This window comes from Entelurus aequoreus, linkage group LG15, assembly GCF_033978785.1.
Source record: "Entelurus aequoreus isolate RoL-2023_Sb linkage group LG15, RoL_Eaeq_v1.1, whole genome shotgun sequence".
Lineage (NCBI taxonomy): Eukaryota > Metazoa > Chordata > Actinopteri > Syngnathiformes > Syngnathidae > Entelurus > Entelurus aequoreus.
Window position 1 is genome coordinate 22,950,234 of NC_084745.1, and position 17,340 is coordinate 22,967,573.

The following is a 17,340-nucleotide window of genomic DNA, read 5'->3' on the forward strand; positions in this document are numbered from 1 at the left end:
TACAAGTCTGTTGGTTTATTCAATTACAACATGAAGCTTTTTATTGCATGTAATCTTAATAAATTCATGATCATACTTTATAGTGCTGTTTAGGTAACTTTGGCCATGCACACTAAATCTAGTACAAGTTGGTTTAGTATTTTTAATGATGATTAAGATCATGAGACATAATTTGTACTGGTCAACAGCAATATGCTATAATATTACTTACTGCATTAAGAGTAGTAACTTATGAAAATGACTCACCAGTTTGTAGTTTTCTCTTCTCAAACTTTTCTTCTCTGCATGTTTGTTTTCCTCGCAATGCTCTTTCAATGACAAGCAACCTTTGCCACGATAGTTGATCACTTTCCAATGGCAAAGGCTGCAAAGTGCTTTCCAGATCTTTGTGCTTAGAAATAAATTCTGAAGCGACTTGTTTTTCTAATCACGACCAGTTCCAAAAATGTTTTATTCCCATATCCAACCGAAACACTGTTCCGCTATCCCTCTTATAGAGGATATCCTTCTTCCACGACATGTTCCACAACAATTACATGAAACACGTGTGTTATTTCAAAACAAAATCAATGCATAATATTTAACAATCCAACGCAATGATATTTACACGTTAAAGACACTAGGACCTAAAAATTTAAAAAATTTTAAAAGGGGAACTGCACTTTTTTTTTTTAAATGTTGCCTATTGTTCACAATCATTATGAGAGACAAGAAGACAAAAGTTTGTTTTTTTTGCATTATAACTCGGTGGCGAGCAATGCAGCTAATGGGAGCAATCAATTGTACCTCTAAATTGCTTTAAAAATGCATTCAAAAATCGTCAACAATACTTTGTTTACGTTCTGTAACCTGTATAATAACCAAGCTCTAACGACATTGTTGTTGTAAAAACGAACACTTAGGAACTGTTTTTCTAGCGTAGTAACACATCGGCATGCTTTGGTATTAGCCATAAAAGCTAGCTACGGAAAGAGATAAACTAGCTTCTACGTCAGCATGAAACGCGTTTGAGTTTGTAGCGCACAACACATTGCGATAGGACAGAACTCTGTACTGACTGAAAAATATGAACAATCATATTACAGTATCTGTAAAGTATTAGCCCACATTTCATGTTTGGTTTGTACACAGCTAGCCTGACAGTACATGTACTGTAGTTGTCATAACAGGCATGTGTGCTATGTGTATCATGATCAATATTTAAAGTGTGACTCACTCGATGGACAGTTGTGCGTTTGGTCCAGCTGCCCGAGGACGTTTTTGGGTAAACACTCCATTTATGTCAAAATACCTTGGCTCCAAGTTCCACATTTACGTATTCGAGTCAAGCCGACATCACACTCCTGGCTTCTGTCTGCTCCAACGTCTCACCTTCTGTTTGTGCTTGCTTCTGTAACCAACAGTTCAGCCTCAGTATATTTAACTTAAAAAAAGATAAGGATGTGTATCCTCATATCTCCAAAAATAGTCGTCTTTGTTGTGTATTACCAAGTTTGCCATGCTTAGAAAAAACACTCGCGTTTGTTTTCGGAAGTAGGAACACACATTTTTTGCAAGAAGTAGGAAGTGCGCTGCTATGGAAACGGAATTCAATGCACGGACGAAATCACGGAAGAAAATAATATTGTACATACACTGAACAAAAATATACATTTTTGTTTTTGCTTCCATTTTTCATGAGATGAACTCAAAGATCTAAAATTTACTATCTACACAAAATACCTAGTCCTCTCAAATATTGTTCACAAATCTGTCTAAATCTGTGTTAGTGAGCATTTCTTCTTTGCCAAGATAATCCATCCCACCTCACAGGTGTAGTATATCAAGATGCTGATTAAGCAGCATGATTATTGCACAGGTGTGCCTTAGGCTGCCCACTATAAAATACCACTTTAAAATGTGCAGTTTGGGGGGTCAGAAAAGGAGTCAGTATCTGGTGTGACCACCATTTGCCTCACATAGAGTTGATCAGGTTGTTGATTGTGGCCTGTGGAATGTTGGTCCACTTCTTCATTGGCTGTGCGAAGTTGCTAGATATTAGCAGGAACTGGAACACGCTGTCGTATACGCCAATCCACAGCATCCCAAACATGCTCAATGGGTGACATGTCCGGTGAGTATGCTGACCATGCAATAACTGGGATGTTTTCAGCTTCCAAGAATTGTGTACTTGTCTCTCATAATGACTGTGAACGATAGGCAACATAAAAAAAAAAACAAGTGCAGTTCCCCTTTAAGTACACTTTTGCTAGCAAAAACGCAGCAAAGCCACTGACATTTATGTTTGCAGAGAAGCTGCTGAGATTTGCTTTTTCGTCGCAAAGTCTTTGATTAGAATTGAAGATTAACAATTCATTCTACAAAAAAAGTAAGTACAAACTGTAGAAATACCATTGCTGGAGACCAAGACCAAGTTCTCTAAAGTCCGTCGACTTATATAAAAATGGACGCTCTCCTCACATGTGTTTTTTCCATATTGCTGCGTCGCCTTAGCGGGGACTGAAACTGAACGTTAACTGTGTGCCGAGCGCACACACATTCTTCTTCCTTTGTCTCATCGCTGGTACCTCTTCTTCCGGAACCTAAAGGAGATACAATGTGTGTGTATTAGCATGGATAGTAAACAAAGGGTGCATTCACGTTATGTTCCTTAACGTAATGAAAAGTACATGAGATGAGATCTCATGCACAGTTTATTCTGTCCAATGGTGGGAAAATATTCCTCTAACACCAAACATCCTGTTTGGAGGGTAGACGTGTTGTTTTTTTCAGCAGTTGTGAACCAAAGTGGGTGACAATTTTAGTAGTGCTCTTTAGGGATGATGTTCGAAAACCGGTTCTCCCGATGCTTCGATAAGAAAAGAACCGATTCCATGGATTCAAATCCCTTTTTGAGAACCGGTTCCCGTTTTCGCGACCTTAGTGTCAGTTACGGGTGCTATTTTTGTATTTAATGCATAAATAAGGCACAGCGTATTTTTGGCCGCAAGCATGGTTGAACATACTGTATGCTAGCTTAAAACATATGCTAGCATGCATGGTAGCTGTTTTAAAAAGGCAGCAGGAGCAAAGCTGAGTTTGAAAAAAAAAAAAAAAAAAAAAAAAGCTGAGTTTGGTTGTACTTTATTGAAGTATTTATCAATGTACTCACATAATTTTTTGATCAATACTCATCTACAAATCCATCAAAGTCCTCATCTTCTGTGTCCGAAATGAACAGCTGGGCCAGTTCTCCATCAAACACGGCAGATTCCCTCTTGTCATTTTCAAAGTCAGTGTCGTTGCCGTGGGGCTCCTCGGAAAAGATGTCGGCTTTTGAGAACACTCGAACAACGGTGCAAGCAGACACGTTAGCTCAAGTATCCACAATTCATTCACAAATTGTGGCGTAACTCGCCCGACACTGCCTCCCAGTTTCCGTGAAGCTGTGTTCGTCTGTCATCCATCGCTCCCATGACGCTCACAACTTCACTTTGAACGTCCTGTTTACACCCATGTCCAGCGGTTGGAGTTCTTTCGTCAGGCCTTACTGATGACTCCAGGTGGAAACTTTTCTTTCGGCAGCGTCCTCCTTGAAAATCACCATAGGTGGCAGTTTCTGTCCATTAGCATAGCAAGCTAGCACAACAGTAAAAGCTGACTTCTCTTGCCCCGTTGTGCGTATCGATTCGCTACCGTGCTGGTCCCCTTCTTCTCCACAGTGTGCTTCACTGGGATGTCAAAAGTGAGCGGCACCTCGTCCATGTTGGTGATGTGTTTGTCGGCAATTTTTTTATTTACAACGCACATAGCAGCACTATAGGCTCACCGGGGGCGTGCCTTTAGCGTCCTCTCTCACCTGAAACCCTCACCCTTTAACGTCCGCATGCTGTCCTCAGTCACGTCTGCCTTTCCTTCATATAAACAGTGTGCCGGCCATGTCACATAACATCTACGGCTTTTGGAACTCAGTGCCCACACAAGGTGCACACACAACAACCCATCTGGATTCGATAGGGGATTCGATAAGGAATCGGTTCGGCAGGCCTGGCCCTAACCAATCTGGCGCCCTAGGCAAGATTTTAGGTGGCGCCCTCCCACATCGGCAGTGAAGTGTATATACTCACAAGAAACCGAATAGCTTTGTCTTTGACCTTTTTTTACTTAAAGAAAGCAAATTAACATATTATATGAGAATGTTATGTTATGATTATCTTTAACCGAATCACAGCAGTGCTCAAATTAAAAAACAGCATTCCCTCTCATGTGATATTGCTTAATTAACATTAATGATGTGCACTTTAACAACTAGGCTTACAACTATACCTAATATATAAAGGGGTGGAAAAGTGACTATTACCTGCAGGGCAAACATTAGCTAACCAGAAGGCAATAACAATGGTAAACAAAAAACACCTGCTTAAAAGATCTAATACAAATGTCCCTGAGGAATGTAAGGTGGGAGTACTGTAATTACCTAACGTTACATTATTATTTTCCATAACAATTTAGCCCCCTCCACAATATTAACCCGACGTTAAAACAGAACTAGCTATTTATTGATTAGAAATTGCCGAATCATGTAACATTAGCTTAATGCTAAAAAGCCAGGTTACTATCACATTCTGTAACAGACAAATTATTTCATGTAGGCTAACGTTACCTACCTGCTACCTCTGTCTTTTTCTCGTTTCTCCTCCTCTTCTTTTCTATTTTTTCTTCCCTGGGCACCTGACAGTTTTGGCCTTTTTGACATCTTGTGTTGATTTTTTGATGTGGTGACGTCCAAAAAGAGTCATGATACGGGAAGGGAGGGGGCGCACCGTGCAGGGGGGGGGGCGTAATGTTGTAACAAATAATATTTCTATTAAATAGGCTTTACTCTGCATTTTAATTAACGAGGGATTATTTTTTTGTATTTAGAAATAATAGTACCAACTTTTTTTTTTTTTTCTCCAACATTTGTGGCACTGGCGTGGCGCCCCCTGATGGACGGCGCCCTTAGCATTTGCCTATACGGCCTATGCCTCGGGCCGGCCTATGCCACGGTTCGGTAAGAGGTAAGAGGATTCGATAATGGCATCGACATTGATAATTTCTTAACGAACATCAGCAACATCAGCTCTTACATTTCAGGAAGAAGCCAGGTTTAACTTTTAGGGTCCAACGTCTGAAAATGTGGAAACTTGTGACATCTATGACAATTAACACCACATGCACATGAATAAAAAACTAATGGACTCTTCCGGGAACTGGGTTAAGAGCTTGTAGGTGAGAGTGAAAGTGTGCCATTAAAATGCAACATGTGGTGTCCTTCAGAGGAAATCGTGTACAGCTGCCGTTCGTGCAGGGTTCTGTATGGTGGAATACAGGTCAGCGTGGTGGGAAGACTCTTAGCGTTCCCAGAAAACCTTCTAAATGGAAATATGATTCTGTCAAGTCACCACAGAGTCACATTTTCATTATTTTTAGAGTTACATTTTACCACGAACATATGCAAGGAATTACTTACATGCATTTTTAGTCAACATAACAGCACATTACGAGAAGCAGTAATGACTGAGTCCAAAATGTCACCTCATTTTTGAGCAAATCCCTGCAATATAATTTCACAATGTATAGGTTGTATAATTCTAATAATGCTTTTGTGTCTGCGCTTCCTCGCTTTGTTCAGCAATGGGACACTGAGTTGGAGCGCACGGCAGAAGAGTGGGCCGAGACCTGTCTGTGGGAGCACGGCCCTGCAAGCTTACTGCCCCAGATCGGACAAAATCTGGGAGCTCACTGGGGGAGGTAAATAAATCCTTATATTTTTTTAATAGACAATAAACATGCATGACTCATTTTTATTATTGCGGTTGTAGTTTGCAGTGGTGTAAAAAATATACTGCGCCAGTACTGATGTAAAATTTTAAGTCAGCATATTTAGGGACCTGAGAAGTGCACAATATTGAATATGCTGTGATGCTCTTCTTCACTAATGCAAACTACGACCCCAATAACAAACATATACATATAATTTAACACAATATAAAAATGTCGTCACTATGCGGTCAGTCCAGGATGTATTTTTTTTATATTATCAATTTAATTATTTATTTTAGGCTTTTTTAAATAACACTGATTTACTGATTTCTTGTAACCCTGACCTAAAAAAGAACAGGATTTCAACACAATTTGGAAAACAAACACTGCATTGATGTTTTACTCGTTTTATTCCACACAGACTTAAACGTAGACTCTAGATGGGAGTAAAAGCACATACTCAGAACTCATTTTAAAATTACTGCACTGTTTTAATACATAATGGTGATAATTAATTATAATCACAGAAAGAAACACCACCAAAGGCTTCCTTATTTTCCGCCGTCTGCTTTGTCGTCTACAAGTTGCAGACATTCCCTGTGTACGTTTTACTCTTGAAACGTGTTCATCTATCTGAAACATTCATTTATGTTCCAACACATTTACTCCTGCACATTAAGAGCATTTGTGAATCAGGGCCTCGTATAAGGGGGGAAGCTGTTGACAATTCTAAGGGCCCACAGCCCGCAAGGGCCCTCACATAGCCCCCAGTAGCCTCTCTGACAAAATGATTATGCATACACTGAACTATTGATGTAGCCATTATGTAACAGCCCATAGCTGGCAAACTAAAGGAACATCTCATTCAAATAAAGTGTTCGAGTCAAAATGCTGCATTTAAACGTTTTTTTTATATACTGGGTCGGCAAGAAAGCCAAGTGTTAATTGGATAATTCTGGCAATGCTTACTCTGCCTTTCCTCAAGGGTGGCAAAGTAAAAATGGCGAGGATGTTTGGTTTCTGTGTTAGCGTTTCCTGTTTGCTCGCTGGCACTTCCAATAACCACTCTACTCCCAAGACAGCGAATTAGCTGTTTTGTGTCGTTCGAAGCGGAAGCAAACAGAAACACATAACTGAAGTGCTTGGCATTTTATGAACTATTATTAATTATTCCAGAAATCCTGCACATAAATAAATGCAGCATTCAGTGTATTATGTGTCAACACATATTGTACATGCCCACCTACAATTTGTGGGCTATTCCTCTATATCAGCACCATTTAATTGTTGCAAGTTTATCACAATAAACCTTTTTCTATCTTTTAACAACTTGACATCTGATAATACACACATTGAACTGCTCAAAGTGTGTATTTTCCCAATTCAAGCAACGTTATCTTATTGTTGCACAATATTTCTAAGCAAAAGACTTAAAGTAACAGGAGTGAGTTTTAGCACAAAATGAGCAAATCCATGAAATATAAACAAATGGCAATCATGATAATAGCATATGGACACTAAGCACATTCAACAAAAAAACAAAAAATAGGTATCAGGATTGTGCTGACTAAACTTAGTTTGGCCTTTCCAATGGCTGAATGATGCAACTTCCTATAGACCATGTGACTTATGGAATATTCCAAATATTTGTGCTTAGGTAATAGGACTGAGTGAAAACCCAGGGACAAGACTAGTTTGTGAATGTTTATTAATTTGTGTGGGTTTTTTGGAATGTTTGGATAAGGAGTGACACAATCCATCCATCCACCTTCTTCCGTTTTATCCGAGGTCGTGTAGCAAAGGGGCAGCAACCTATGCAGGGAAGTCCAGACTTGCCTCTCCTCGGCTAATTCGTCTAACTTCTCCCGTGGGATCTCGGGGAATTCCCAGGGCAGCTGGGAGACATAGTCTCCCCAATGTGTCTTGAGCCTTCCCCGTGGCCTCCTACCGGTCGGACATGCCCCAGGAAGGCGTGGGCATCCTGACCAGATACACAAAGTCATTTCGGCCGCTTGTACCCGTGATCAATTCACCCATGACCTTCCGGGTCAGCCCCTTCTTCGCCACGGAGACGGAGATGACACTCCATCCTTTTCTGAGCGAGAACCATGGACTCAGACTTGGGGGTGCTGATTCTCACACTCGGCTGAGAAATGATCCAGTTAGAGCCAAAGATCCTGGCCAAATTAAGCCATCAGGACCACATCAACTGCAAAAAGCAGGGGCCATAATCCTACATCCACCTAACCGGACGCCCTGACTGCACCTAGAAATTCTGTCTATATAAGTTATGAACAGAATTGGTGACAAAGGGCAGCCCTGGCGAAGTCCAACCCTCACTGGAAACAAATCCGACTTACTGCCAGCTACGTGGACCAAGCTCTAACACTGATCATACAGGGAGCGGACTGCCACAATCAGACGGTCCGATACCCCATACTCCCTGAGCACTCCCTACAAGATTTCCTGAGGGACATGGTCGAAGACCTTCTCCAAGCCCACAAAGCACATGTTGACTGGTTGGGTCAAATTCCCACGCACCCTCAAGAACCCTGCCGAGAGTATAGAGCTGATTCACAGTTCCACGACCAGATCGAAAACCACACAGCTCCTCCTGAATCTGAGGTACGACCAGCATAGCCTGAAGAGTGTGATCCCATGATAGTTGAAACACACCCTCCGGTTACCCTTCTTAAAGAGAGGGACCACCACTCCGGTCTGCCAATCCAGAGGCACCACCCTCGAAGTACACGCAAAAATCCACCAGTGTTGTGTTGTCAACAACACAGCCCCACAGCATCCAGAGCCTTAAGGTACTCAAGGCGGATCTCATCCACCCCCAACGACCTGCCACCAAGGAGTTTTTTAACTACCTCGGCAACCTCAACCCCAGAAATAGGAGAGCCCAACACAAATTTCCCAGGCTCTGCTTCCTCATAGGAAGAAGTGTAGGTGGGATTGAGGAGGTCTTCGAAGTATTGCCTCCACCGATCCACAACGTCCTGAGTTCAGGTCAGCAGCACTCCATCCCCCACCATATACAGTGTTGATAGTGCACTGCTTCCCCCTCCTGAGGCGACGATTGGTGGTCCAGAATCACTTCGAAGTAGTTTTCCATGGCTTCCCCGAACTCCTCCCATATCCAAGTTTTAGCCTCTGCGACCTCCGAAGCCGCGCGCCACTTGGACTGTCGGTACCTGTCCGCTGCCTCTGTGGTCTTATGAGCCAAAAGGAGCCGATAGGACTCTTTCTTCAGCTTGGTGGCATTCCTCACTGCTTGTGTCCCCCAGCGGGTTCTGGGATTACTACCACGCAGACACAAACCACCTTGCGGCCACAGCTCCGATCAGACGCCTCGACAATAGTCCACTCGGACTCAGTGTCCAGCGCCTCCATCGTGACATGTTCAACGTTCTTCCGGAGGTGGGAATTGAAACTCTCTCTGATGGGAGACTCTGCAAGACGTTCCAAGCAGACCCACATAATGTGTTTAGGTCTGCCAGGTCTGACCGGCATCCTCCCCTACCATCGGAGCCAACTCACCACCAGGTGACGAACAGTATAAAGCTCCGCCCCTCTCTTCACCCGAGTGTCCAAAACATGAGACCACAAATCCGATGGTTCAACTACAAAGCCGATCATCAAACTGCAACCCTGGGTGTCCTGGTGCCAAGTGCCCATATTGACACCCTTATGTTTGAACATGGTGTTTGTTAAGGATAATCTGTGACAAGGACAAAAGTCCAATAGCAAAATATCACTTGGGTTCAGATCCGGGAAGCCGTTCTTCCCAATCACGCCTCTCCAGGTTTCACTGTAGCACTATCCAGTACTCTCTCGAGAGAATCTAAAAAGGGCAGTCGCAGAGGCAAAAACTAGGATTTTGGGAGAGTTTGGCGAAGCCATGGAAAACGACTTCCTGAAGCGATTCTGGACCACCAATCGCCGCCTCAGGAGGGGGAAGCAGTGCACTGTCAAGACCGTCCTTCCACCCAAAGACGGAGGGAAGCTACCCTCTCGTCAACTGGGTTAAACTTCAAAGTACAGGCTCTGAGCCGACGGGCAACAAGAATAGCCACACCAGCCTGTCGTCTCTCACTGTTGCAACGCCAGAGAGGAAGAGAATCCATCCCCTCTCGAGAGGACTGGTTGAAGTGCCCTTGCTGAAGTGAGTCCGACTATATCTAGCCAGAACTTCTCCACCTAGCGCACCTGCCCAGGCTCCATCCCCTATAGCGAGGTGACGTTTCATGTTACAAGAGCTAGCTTCTCTAGCCGAGGATCGGACCGCCAATGGCCAGCCTTCGGCTTCCGCCCAGATCACACTGCACCTAACCTCCATGCCCCCCTCCTATCAGTGGTGGGCCCATCGGAGGGGGGACGCACTCTACCTTTGCAGGCCGTGCCCGGCTGGTCCCCATGGCGACAGGCCCGGCCACCAGGCGCTCGCCATTGAGCCCCACCTCTGGGCCTGGCTCAAAAGGGGGGCCCCAGTGACCCGTATCGAGAAGAGGGAAATCTGGGTCCTTGAATTGGACTTTCCATAGAGGTCTTCAAGTTGCTTTTTGTCTGGTCCCTCACCTAGGACCTGTTTGACTTGGGAGACGCTACCTTTTCAAAACAGGTTACACGTCACATACAAAAGCTCCTCTTGGCTGCTGACGTATGCATCTTTTTAAAAATGTTATTTTTATAATGTTGTTGACAAAAATCACATAATTTAATTCAATTTTAATTTAATAGAAGAAAATAGAGCAATCCCAACTCCAACACAATCCCAGCTTTACAATATGTATGATAGAAATATACAAAGCAATTGAGAAGACATACAAATACAGTACTAAAAAACAAAAAACTAAAATAAATAAAAGTAACAGTATCAACAAAAATAATGAAAATAATTACAATAATAATAATAATAATAATAATAATTATGATATTAATAGTTGTGTTTTGAATCAGGAAATTGATTCTTAAAGAAATGAATTGCAAACCATATTTATTTATTTTTTATACATACATATGTCTATTAATATATATATATATATATATATTCATAGACATATACTGTATATACCTGTGTATATATATATATATATATATATATATATATATATATATATATATATATATATATATATATATATATATATATATATATATATATATATATATATATACAAACCCCGTTTCCATATGAGTTGGGAAATTGTGTTAGATGTAAATATAAACGGAATACAATGATTTGCAAATTCTTTTCAACCCATATTCAATTGAATGCACTACAAAGACAAGATATTTGATGTTCAAACTCATAAACTTTATTTTATTTTTGCAAATAATAATTAACTTAGAATTTCATGGCTGCAACACGTGCCAAAGTAGTTGGGAAAGGGCATGTTCACCAGTGTGTTACATTGCCTTTCCTTTGAACAACACTTAGTAAACTTTTGGGAACTGAGGAGACACATTTTTTAAGCTTCTCAGGTGGAATTCTTTCCCATTCTTGCTTGATGTACAGCTTAAGTTGTTCAACAGTCCGGGGGTCTGCGTTGTGGTATTTTAGGCTTCATAATGTGCCACACATTTTCAATGGGAGACAGGTCTGGACTACAGGCAGGCCAGTCTAGTACCCGCACTCTTTTACTATGAAGCCACGTTGATGTAACACGTGGCTTGGCATTGTCTTGCTGAAATAAGCAGGGGCGTCCATGGTAACGTTGCTTAGATGGCAACATTTGTTGCTCCAAAACCTGTATGTACCTTTCAGCATTAATGGCGCCTTCACAGATGTGTAAGTTACCCAAGTCTTGGGCACTAATACATCCCCATACCATCACAGATGCTGGCTTTTCAACTTTGCGCCTATAACAATCCGGATGGTTCTTTTCCTCTTTGGTCCGGAGGACACGACGTCCACAGTTTCCAAAAACAATTTGAAATGTGGACTCGTCAGACCACAGAACACTTTTCCACTTTGTATCAGTCCATCTTAGATGAGCTCAGGCCCAGCGAAGCCGACGGCGTTTCTGGGTGTTGTTGATAAACGGTTTTCGCCTTGCATAGGAGAGTTTTAACTTGCACTTACAGATGTAGCGACCAACTGTAATTACTGACAGTGAGTTTTTGAAGTGTTCCTGAGCCCATGTAGTGATATCCTTTACACACTGATGTCGCTTGTTGATGCAGTACAGCCTGAGTGATTTCTCCAGATTCTCTGAACCCTTTGATGATATTACGGACCGTAGATGGTGAAATCCCTACATTCCTTGCAATAGCTGGTTGAGAAAGGTTTTTCTTAAACTGTTCAACAATTTGCTCACGCATTTGTTGACAAAGTGGTGACCCTCGCCCCATCCTTGTTTATGAATGACTGAGCATTTCATGGAATCTACTTTTATACCCAATCATGGCACCCACCTGTTCCCAATTTGCCTGTTCACCTGTGGGATGTTCCAAATAAGTGTTTGATGAGCATTCCTCAACTTTATCAGTATTTATTGCCACCTTTCCCAACTTCTTTGTCACGTGTTGCTGGCATCAAATTCTAAAGTTAATGATTATGTGCAAAATAAAAAATGTTTATCAGTTTGAACATCAAATATGTTGTCTTTGTAGCATATTCAACTGAATATGGGTTGAAAATGATTTGCAAATCATTGTATTACGTTTATATTTACATCTAACACAATTTCCCAACTCATATGGAAACGGGGTTTATATATATATATATATATATATATATATATATATATATATATATATATATATATATATATATATATATATATATATATATATATATATATATATATATATATATATATATTTATATATATATATATATATATATATATATATATATATATATATATATATATATATATATATATATATATATATATATATATATATATATATATTCATAGACATATACTGTATGTATAAAAATAAATACATATGGTAATCAATTAAAATAGCAATTTTGATTTGCTTCCATTTTTTTAGTATCCATAATAGTTATAAATTGCATTTATGTATTTTATATTTACATTGTTGAACCTGGTGAACATTCTTAAAAACTACAGAACTTTTATTTCAACAAATAATTAAGAAGAAAACTTTATTGAGTACCAACCATTCAGCTTTGTTTAGTTGCTAGGCAAAAAATAACTGTCAAGCCACACCCACCATGCTGTTCAAACAGCAAATTAGACATGAACTCTAAATAAATTGATGCAAAAACAAACAGCACTTTATGAATTATGAGTCTACAGTAAGTATACACATTCATCTCAATTGAATCACTGCTCTGTGTTATGTATAAAACATGCCAGAGTAGAAAAAGAAAAACAACACTATTTTGATTTAATGCCTAGCCAGCATTGTTTTTTTTTTGATAATGCCGTGCCAAATCCCTGCAGGTATCGACCCCCCACCTTCCATGTACAAGCCTGGTATGATGAAGTGAAAGACTACTCCTACCCCTACCCTCAGGAGTGTAACCCCTATTGCCCGTTACGATGCTCTGGCCCAGTTTGCACACATTACACCCAGGTAAGAACGGATACATCTGGGTCGGGAAACACTTTTTGAGGTGTTTATTTTAATGGTCGATATCAAATTCTAGTTGGTGTGGGCCACCAGCAGCCGGGTTGGCTGTGCAGTCAACATGTGCTACAATATGAACGTATGGGGACAGATTTGGGCCAAAGCCGTGTATCTGGTGTGCAACTATTCGCCAAAGTAAGTCCCTGCATTGTTTAAAATGCTGCTCTTTCCCAAATGCATGGCAGATATAAAGGCTATAGCGCATGTTGCAGTTTACTCTACACGGAATGCAGTTCACCACAGCGCCATCGGCTGGATCTGCTGTGTCACTTCTCTCAATTGTCCCCTAATGCAAGCAGATTGTAATAGCATTAAAAAATAGACAAATTGACCGATTGACTGTAACAGTACAAAAACAGTATAAATAAGTATAGAAATAAAATTTTTAAAAAATAATCGGTCGGCACCTTATTTTAGATCTGCACCACACATTTACGCTCTAATGTATTTTTTGAATTAAAAGTCCCATATTATGCCAAATGAAAAACTGTAATTGTGTTAAAAAAGCCTCTCTCTGAACAGCTAATGTAAGAAATATCTATTATCTTCCTCACTTGTTAGATCCCCTTTTAGGAGTGGAAACGCTCAGTTTTAAATGCCAGGTTTTAATAACATCATAAACACAAATGGACATTATACCGCCTCTGACCTGCCTTAGCGAGAGGAGATGATTAGATGTATGCGCCCACCACTTCACAAAGTACACCTTTATCCATCCATCCATCCATTTTCTATCGCTTGTCCCTTTTTAAAAAATTAATAGATAAACAGGCTTTGTGATACATCTTAAAGTAAAGCATTAAGACATGCTAATTATCCTAATTGTTTTCTTATTTTTTCAGTAAATAGGCTAAACTAGCCTGATGTTGCTATTAAGATGGAAGTGTAGAACAATTTAGAGCTCACATACACATGGAAGTTCTTAGTTTTTTATTTTTAATACATTTGCAAAAACTTCTAAAAAAAAAAAAAAAAACGTTCTCACATTGTTATTATGGGGTATTGTGTGTAGAATTTTAAGGACAAAAATGAATGTATTCCATTTTAGGAAATAAGGCAGTAACATAACCAAATGTGGAAAAAGTGATGCACATAGCTATGCTAGTGTTGCTAATGTTTGTGCCCTCCCCATAATGGCACCGATGGCAACGTAAACTGAAGTAACCAGACAGCTGGTGCTAAACGAATGTGGACTCAGACACCAACAGCAGCCCTCATAACGGCGGCGTAACGCTAGCCAATATAGCCACAACAACACAGCAGGTCCTCATTATACACCAGTGACGGTTACAGCGGACAAGGTTGCATTCAGGAAACCCCAGAATTATGAGCCTCAAACATTTGAACCCAACCAAGTCAGTTTTTGCCCATCTCTACATTCTGTTTTGCTGCAATAATTATGACAATTTGTTGTAGATTTGATTTCTTATTTTTTAATCTGTTATTTAGTTATCATTTGTTAGTTATTTCAATTAAAACTACTGTGTTCAACTCAACACAAATGTGCATGTTTTCTATTTTTTTTCCCGGTTCGGGCATCTTTTAAGTATGGGCACCGTCTTTTTAAAGTACCGGTACCACTTTTGTACTAGTATCTGACTGTTAATATAAACAATAACCATCCCATGTAGCATTTGTTGTGTTTGACAAGTGTAGCTTTACAGTGTACAGTACGTGCACAATAGTGCTTCATGTAGCGACACTCTCTGTCAGAGACAGCTCATTAGCATCAACGGTCCAGACAATAAATGACCAAAAGCACTTTTACACTCAACTAACGAAACTAATTTAAAAAACACTTTAGATAAACTATTGTGGGACCTCTGAGACAATAAAAAAACAATCGAAATGGGACCTTTACTGAACTAATTGTGCTTTTCAACACTAGGAACAAGAGGTCTTCAAGAAGGCCACTGTGTTTCACTCTAAATTTAGTTGCAGGGCCATTTATTTACCTCACCGACTTGGGGGAAAGCCAAAAACCACAATAACTGTGCAGCGGTTAGTCTGACCACAGAACCAAGAAATGGCTGCCATACACTTTGCCTTAACAGTTGTTGTTGGCTATCATTGGTGTTCTTTTTTTACTGACACCTGCTGGATTGGAAGTGTAGTGCAGTTACTTTGCATTACGCTGACTGTAAAATGAAGCTTCGAACTGAGCCTTTAATAAGACTGTTATGTGTCCTAAAAAGAGGAAACTGGTTGGGTTATGCACCGTACAAACACGGTACACCCTGTTCCGCATGTCCTCCCAGCTATGGAGGCGGCTGCAGAGACAACCTCTGCTACAAAGGTACGTGGGGCCGCATTACATGCTCCTAAGATGAAAAAGTGATTGTTATTGATTTGACTTTGTTTTAAGGGCTAGACAACAACCTACCAGAGGAAAGAGAAGAAAACAACTTTATTGAGCCCGAGCAGAAGATCCGGCCTCGGGTTTCCAAACCTGAGACTCCCAGTCTTCCTGTTCCTGCCCCCACCAAGCCCCCCACAGTGGTCCTGCCAAAGAATGAAGTGGTCAACACACAGCAGATGTGTAAGCTGCCATTTGACTGTTTATTTTGGGTCTAGTTTCTTTTTCTTTCAAGAAAAAAAAAGATGAGGCTGATCTGTTCTAGGCTTGGGAGTGGTGATAAAGTATTGTAGAAAAAAAAAATGGGTCAAATTTTATGAGTGGCTTTTTTTAAGTGCTGAGCGAGCAAAAACGGCTAACAAATTTGGCCTTGACCGGAAATGTTATTCTTGTAATTATTCCTAAATAGCCTTGATGTTCTGTAGCCTTTATCTGTCATCTCCCTGACTGGCCCTGACAGTCTCAATGTGGCGAGCAGGCAGAAGAGGGTGAGCTCTGTTTTATTTTAAGCCTGTTTGCTTTTGGCCAGCCGAGGGAGAGACAGAGAGAGAGAGACAGAGAGAAGGAGAGAGAGCAAGAGGGAGAGAGAGAAAAAGAGGGAGATGGAAGGAGAGAGAGAGAGAGAGAGAGACAGACAGACAGTCAGACAGATAAAGAGAGAGAGAGAGAGAAAAAGAGAGAGAGAGAGAGCAAGTGAGAGAGAGAGAACAAGAGAGAGAGAAACAGACAGACAGACAGATAAAGAGTGAGAGAGAGGGAAAGAAAACGAGAGAGACAGACAGACAGACTGTTAAAGAGAGAGAGAGAGAGAGAGCAAGAGGGAGCGAGAGAAAACGATAGAGAGAGAGAGAGAGACAGACAGACAGTTAAAGAGAGAGAGAGAGAGAGAGAGAGAGAGAGAGAGAGAGAGAGACAGACAGACAGACAGACAGACAGACAGACAGACAGACAGACAGACAGACAGACAGACAGACAGACAGACAGTCAGTAAGTCAGACAGATAAAGAGATAGAGAAAAAAAAAATTTCATTGTGTTTCAATGCTGGCTTTGGCAATGTAAACGTATGTTTCCCATGTCAAAAAAAACCTTTAAATTTAAATTGAATTGAATTGAGAGAGAGAGAGAGAGAGAGAGAGAGAGAGAGAGAGAGAGAGAGAGAGAGAGAGAGAGAGAGAGAGAGAGAGAGAGAGAGAGAGAGAGAGAGACAGACAGACAGACAGACAGACAGACAGACAGACAGACAGACAGACAGACAGACAGACAGACAGTCAGTTAAAGAGAGAGAGAGCGACAGAGAGTGAGAGAGAAAGATAGACAGTCAGTCAGACAGATAAAGAGAGAGAGTGACAGAGAGAGAGAGAGACAGACAGACAGACAGACAGTCAGACAGATAATGAGAGAGAGAGTGACAGAGAGAGAGAGAGAGAGAGAGAGAGAGAGAGAGAGAGAGAGAGAGAGAGAGACAGTCAGTCAGACAGAGAGAGAGAGAGAAAGAGAGAGCAAGAGACAGACAGACAGACAGAGACAGACAGACAGACAGACAGACAGACAGACAGACAGACAGACAGAGACAGACAGACAGACAGGT

At 40.9% G+C, this 17,340-nt stretch overlaps 1 protein-coding gene across 2 annotated transcripts in view; it reads left to right on the forward strand.

Moving 5' to 3' along the window:
• Window positions 1-17,340, forward strand: part of crispld1a (cysteine-rich secretory protein LCCL domain containing 1a) — a 68,541-nt gene that overhangs the window by 37,257 nt on the left and 13,944 nt on the right. The window contains exons 1-6 of one of the 2 annotated variants that reach the window (XM_062021081.1): window positions 2,095-2,113; window positions 5,654-5,772; window positions 13,209-13,341; window positions 13,415-13,530; window positions 15,591-15,691; window positions 15,761-15,934. In XM_062021081.1, coding sequence (XP_061877065.1) covers window positions 13,457-13,530; window positions 15,591-15,691; window positions 15,761-15,934 — 349 coding nt within the window. In that variant the 5' untranslated portion in view covers window positions 2,095-2,113; window positions 5,654-5,772; window positions 13,209-13,341; window positions 13,415-13,456. Of the gene's footprint in view, window positions 1-2,094; window positions 2,114-5,653; window positions 5,773-13,208; window positions 13,342-13,414; window positions 13,531-15,590; window positions 15,692-15,760; window positions 15,935-17,340 lie in introns of those variants that run through there. The other variant, XM_062021080.1, reaches the window with a different exon arrangement.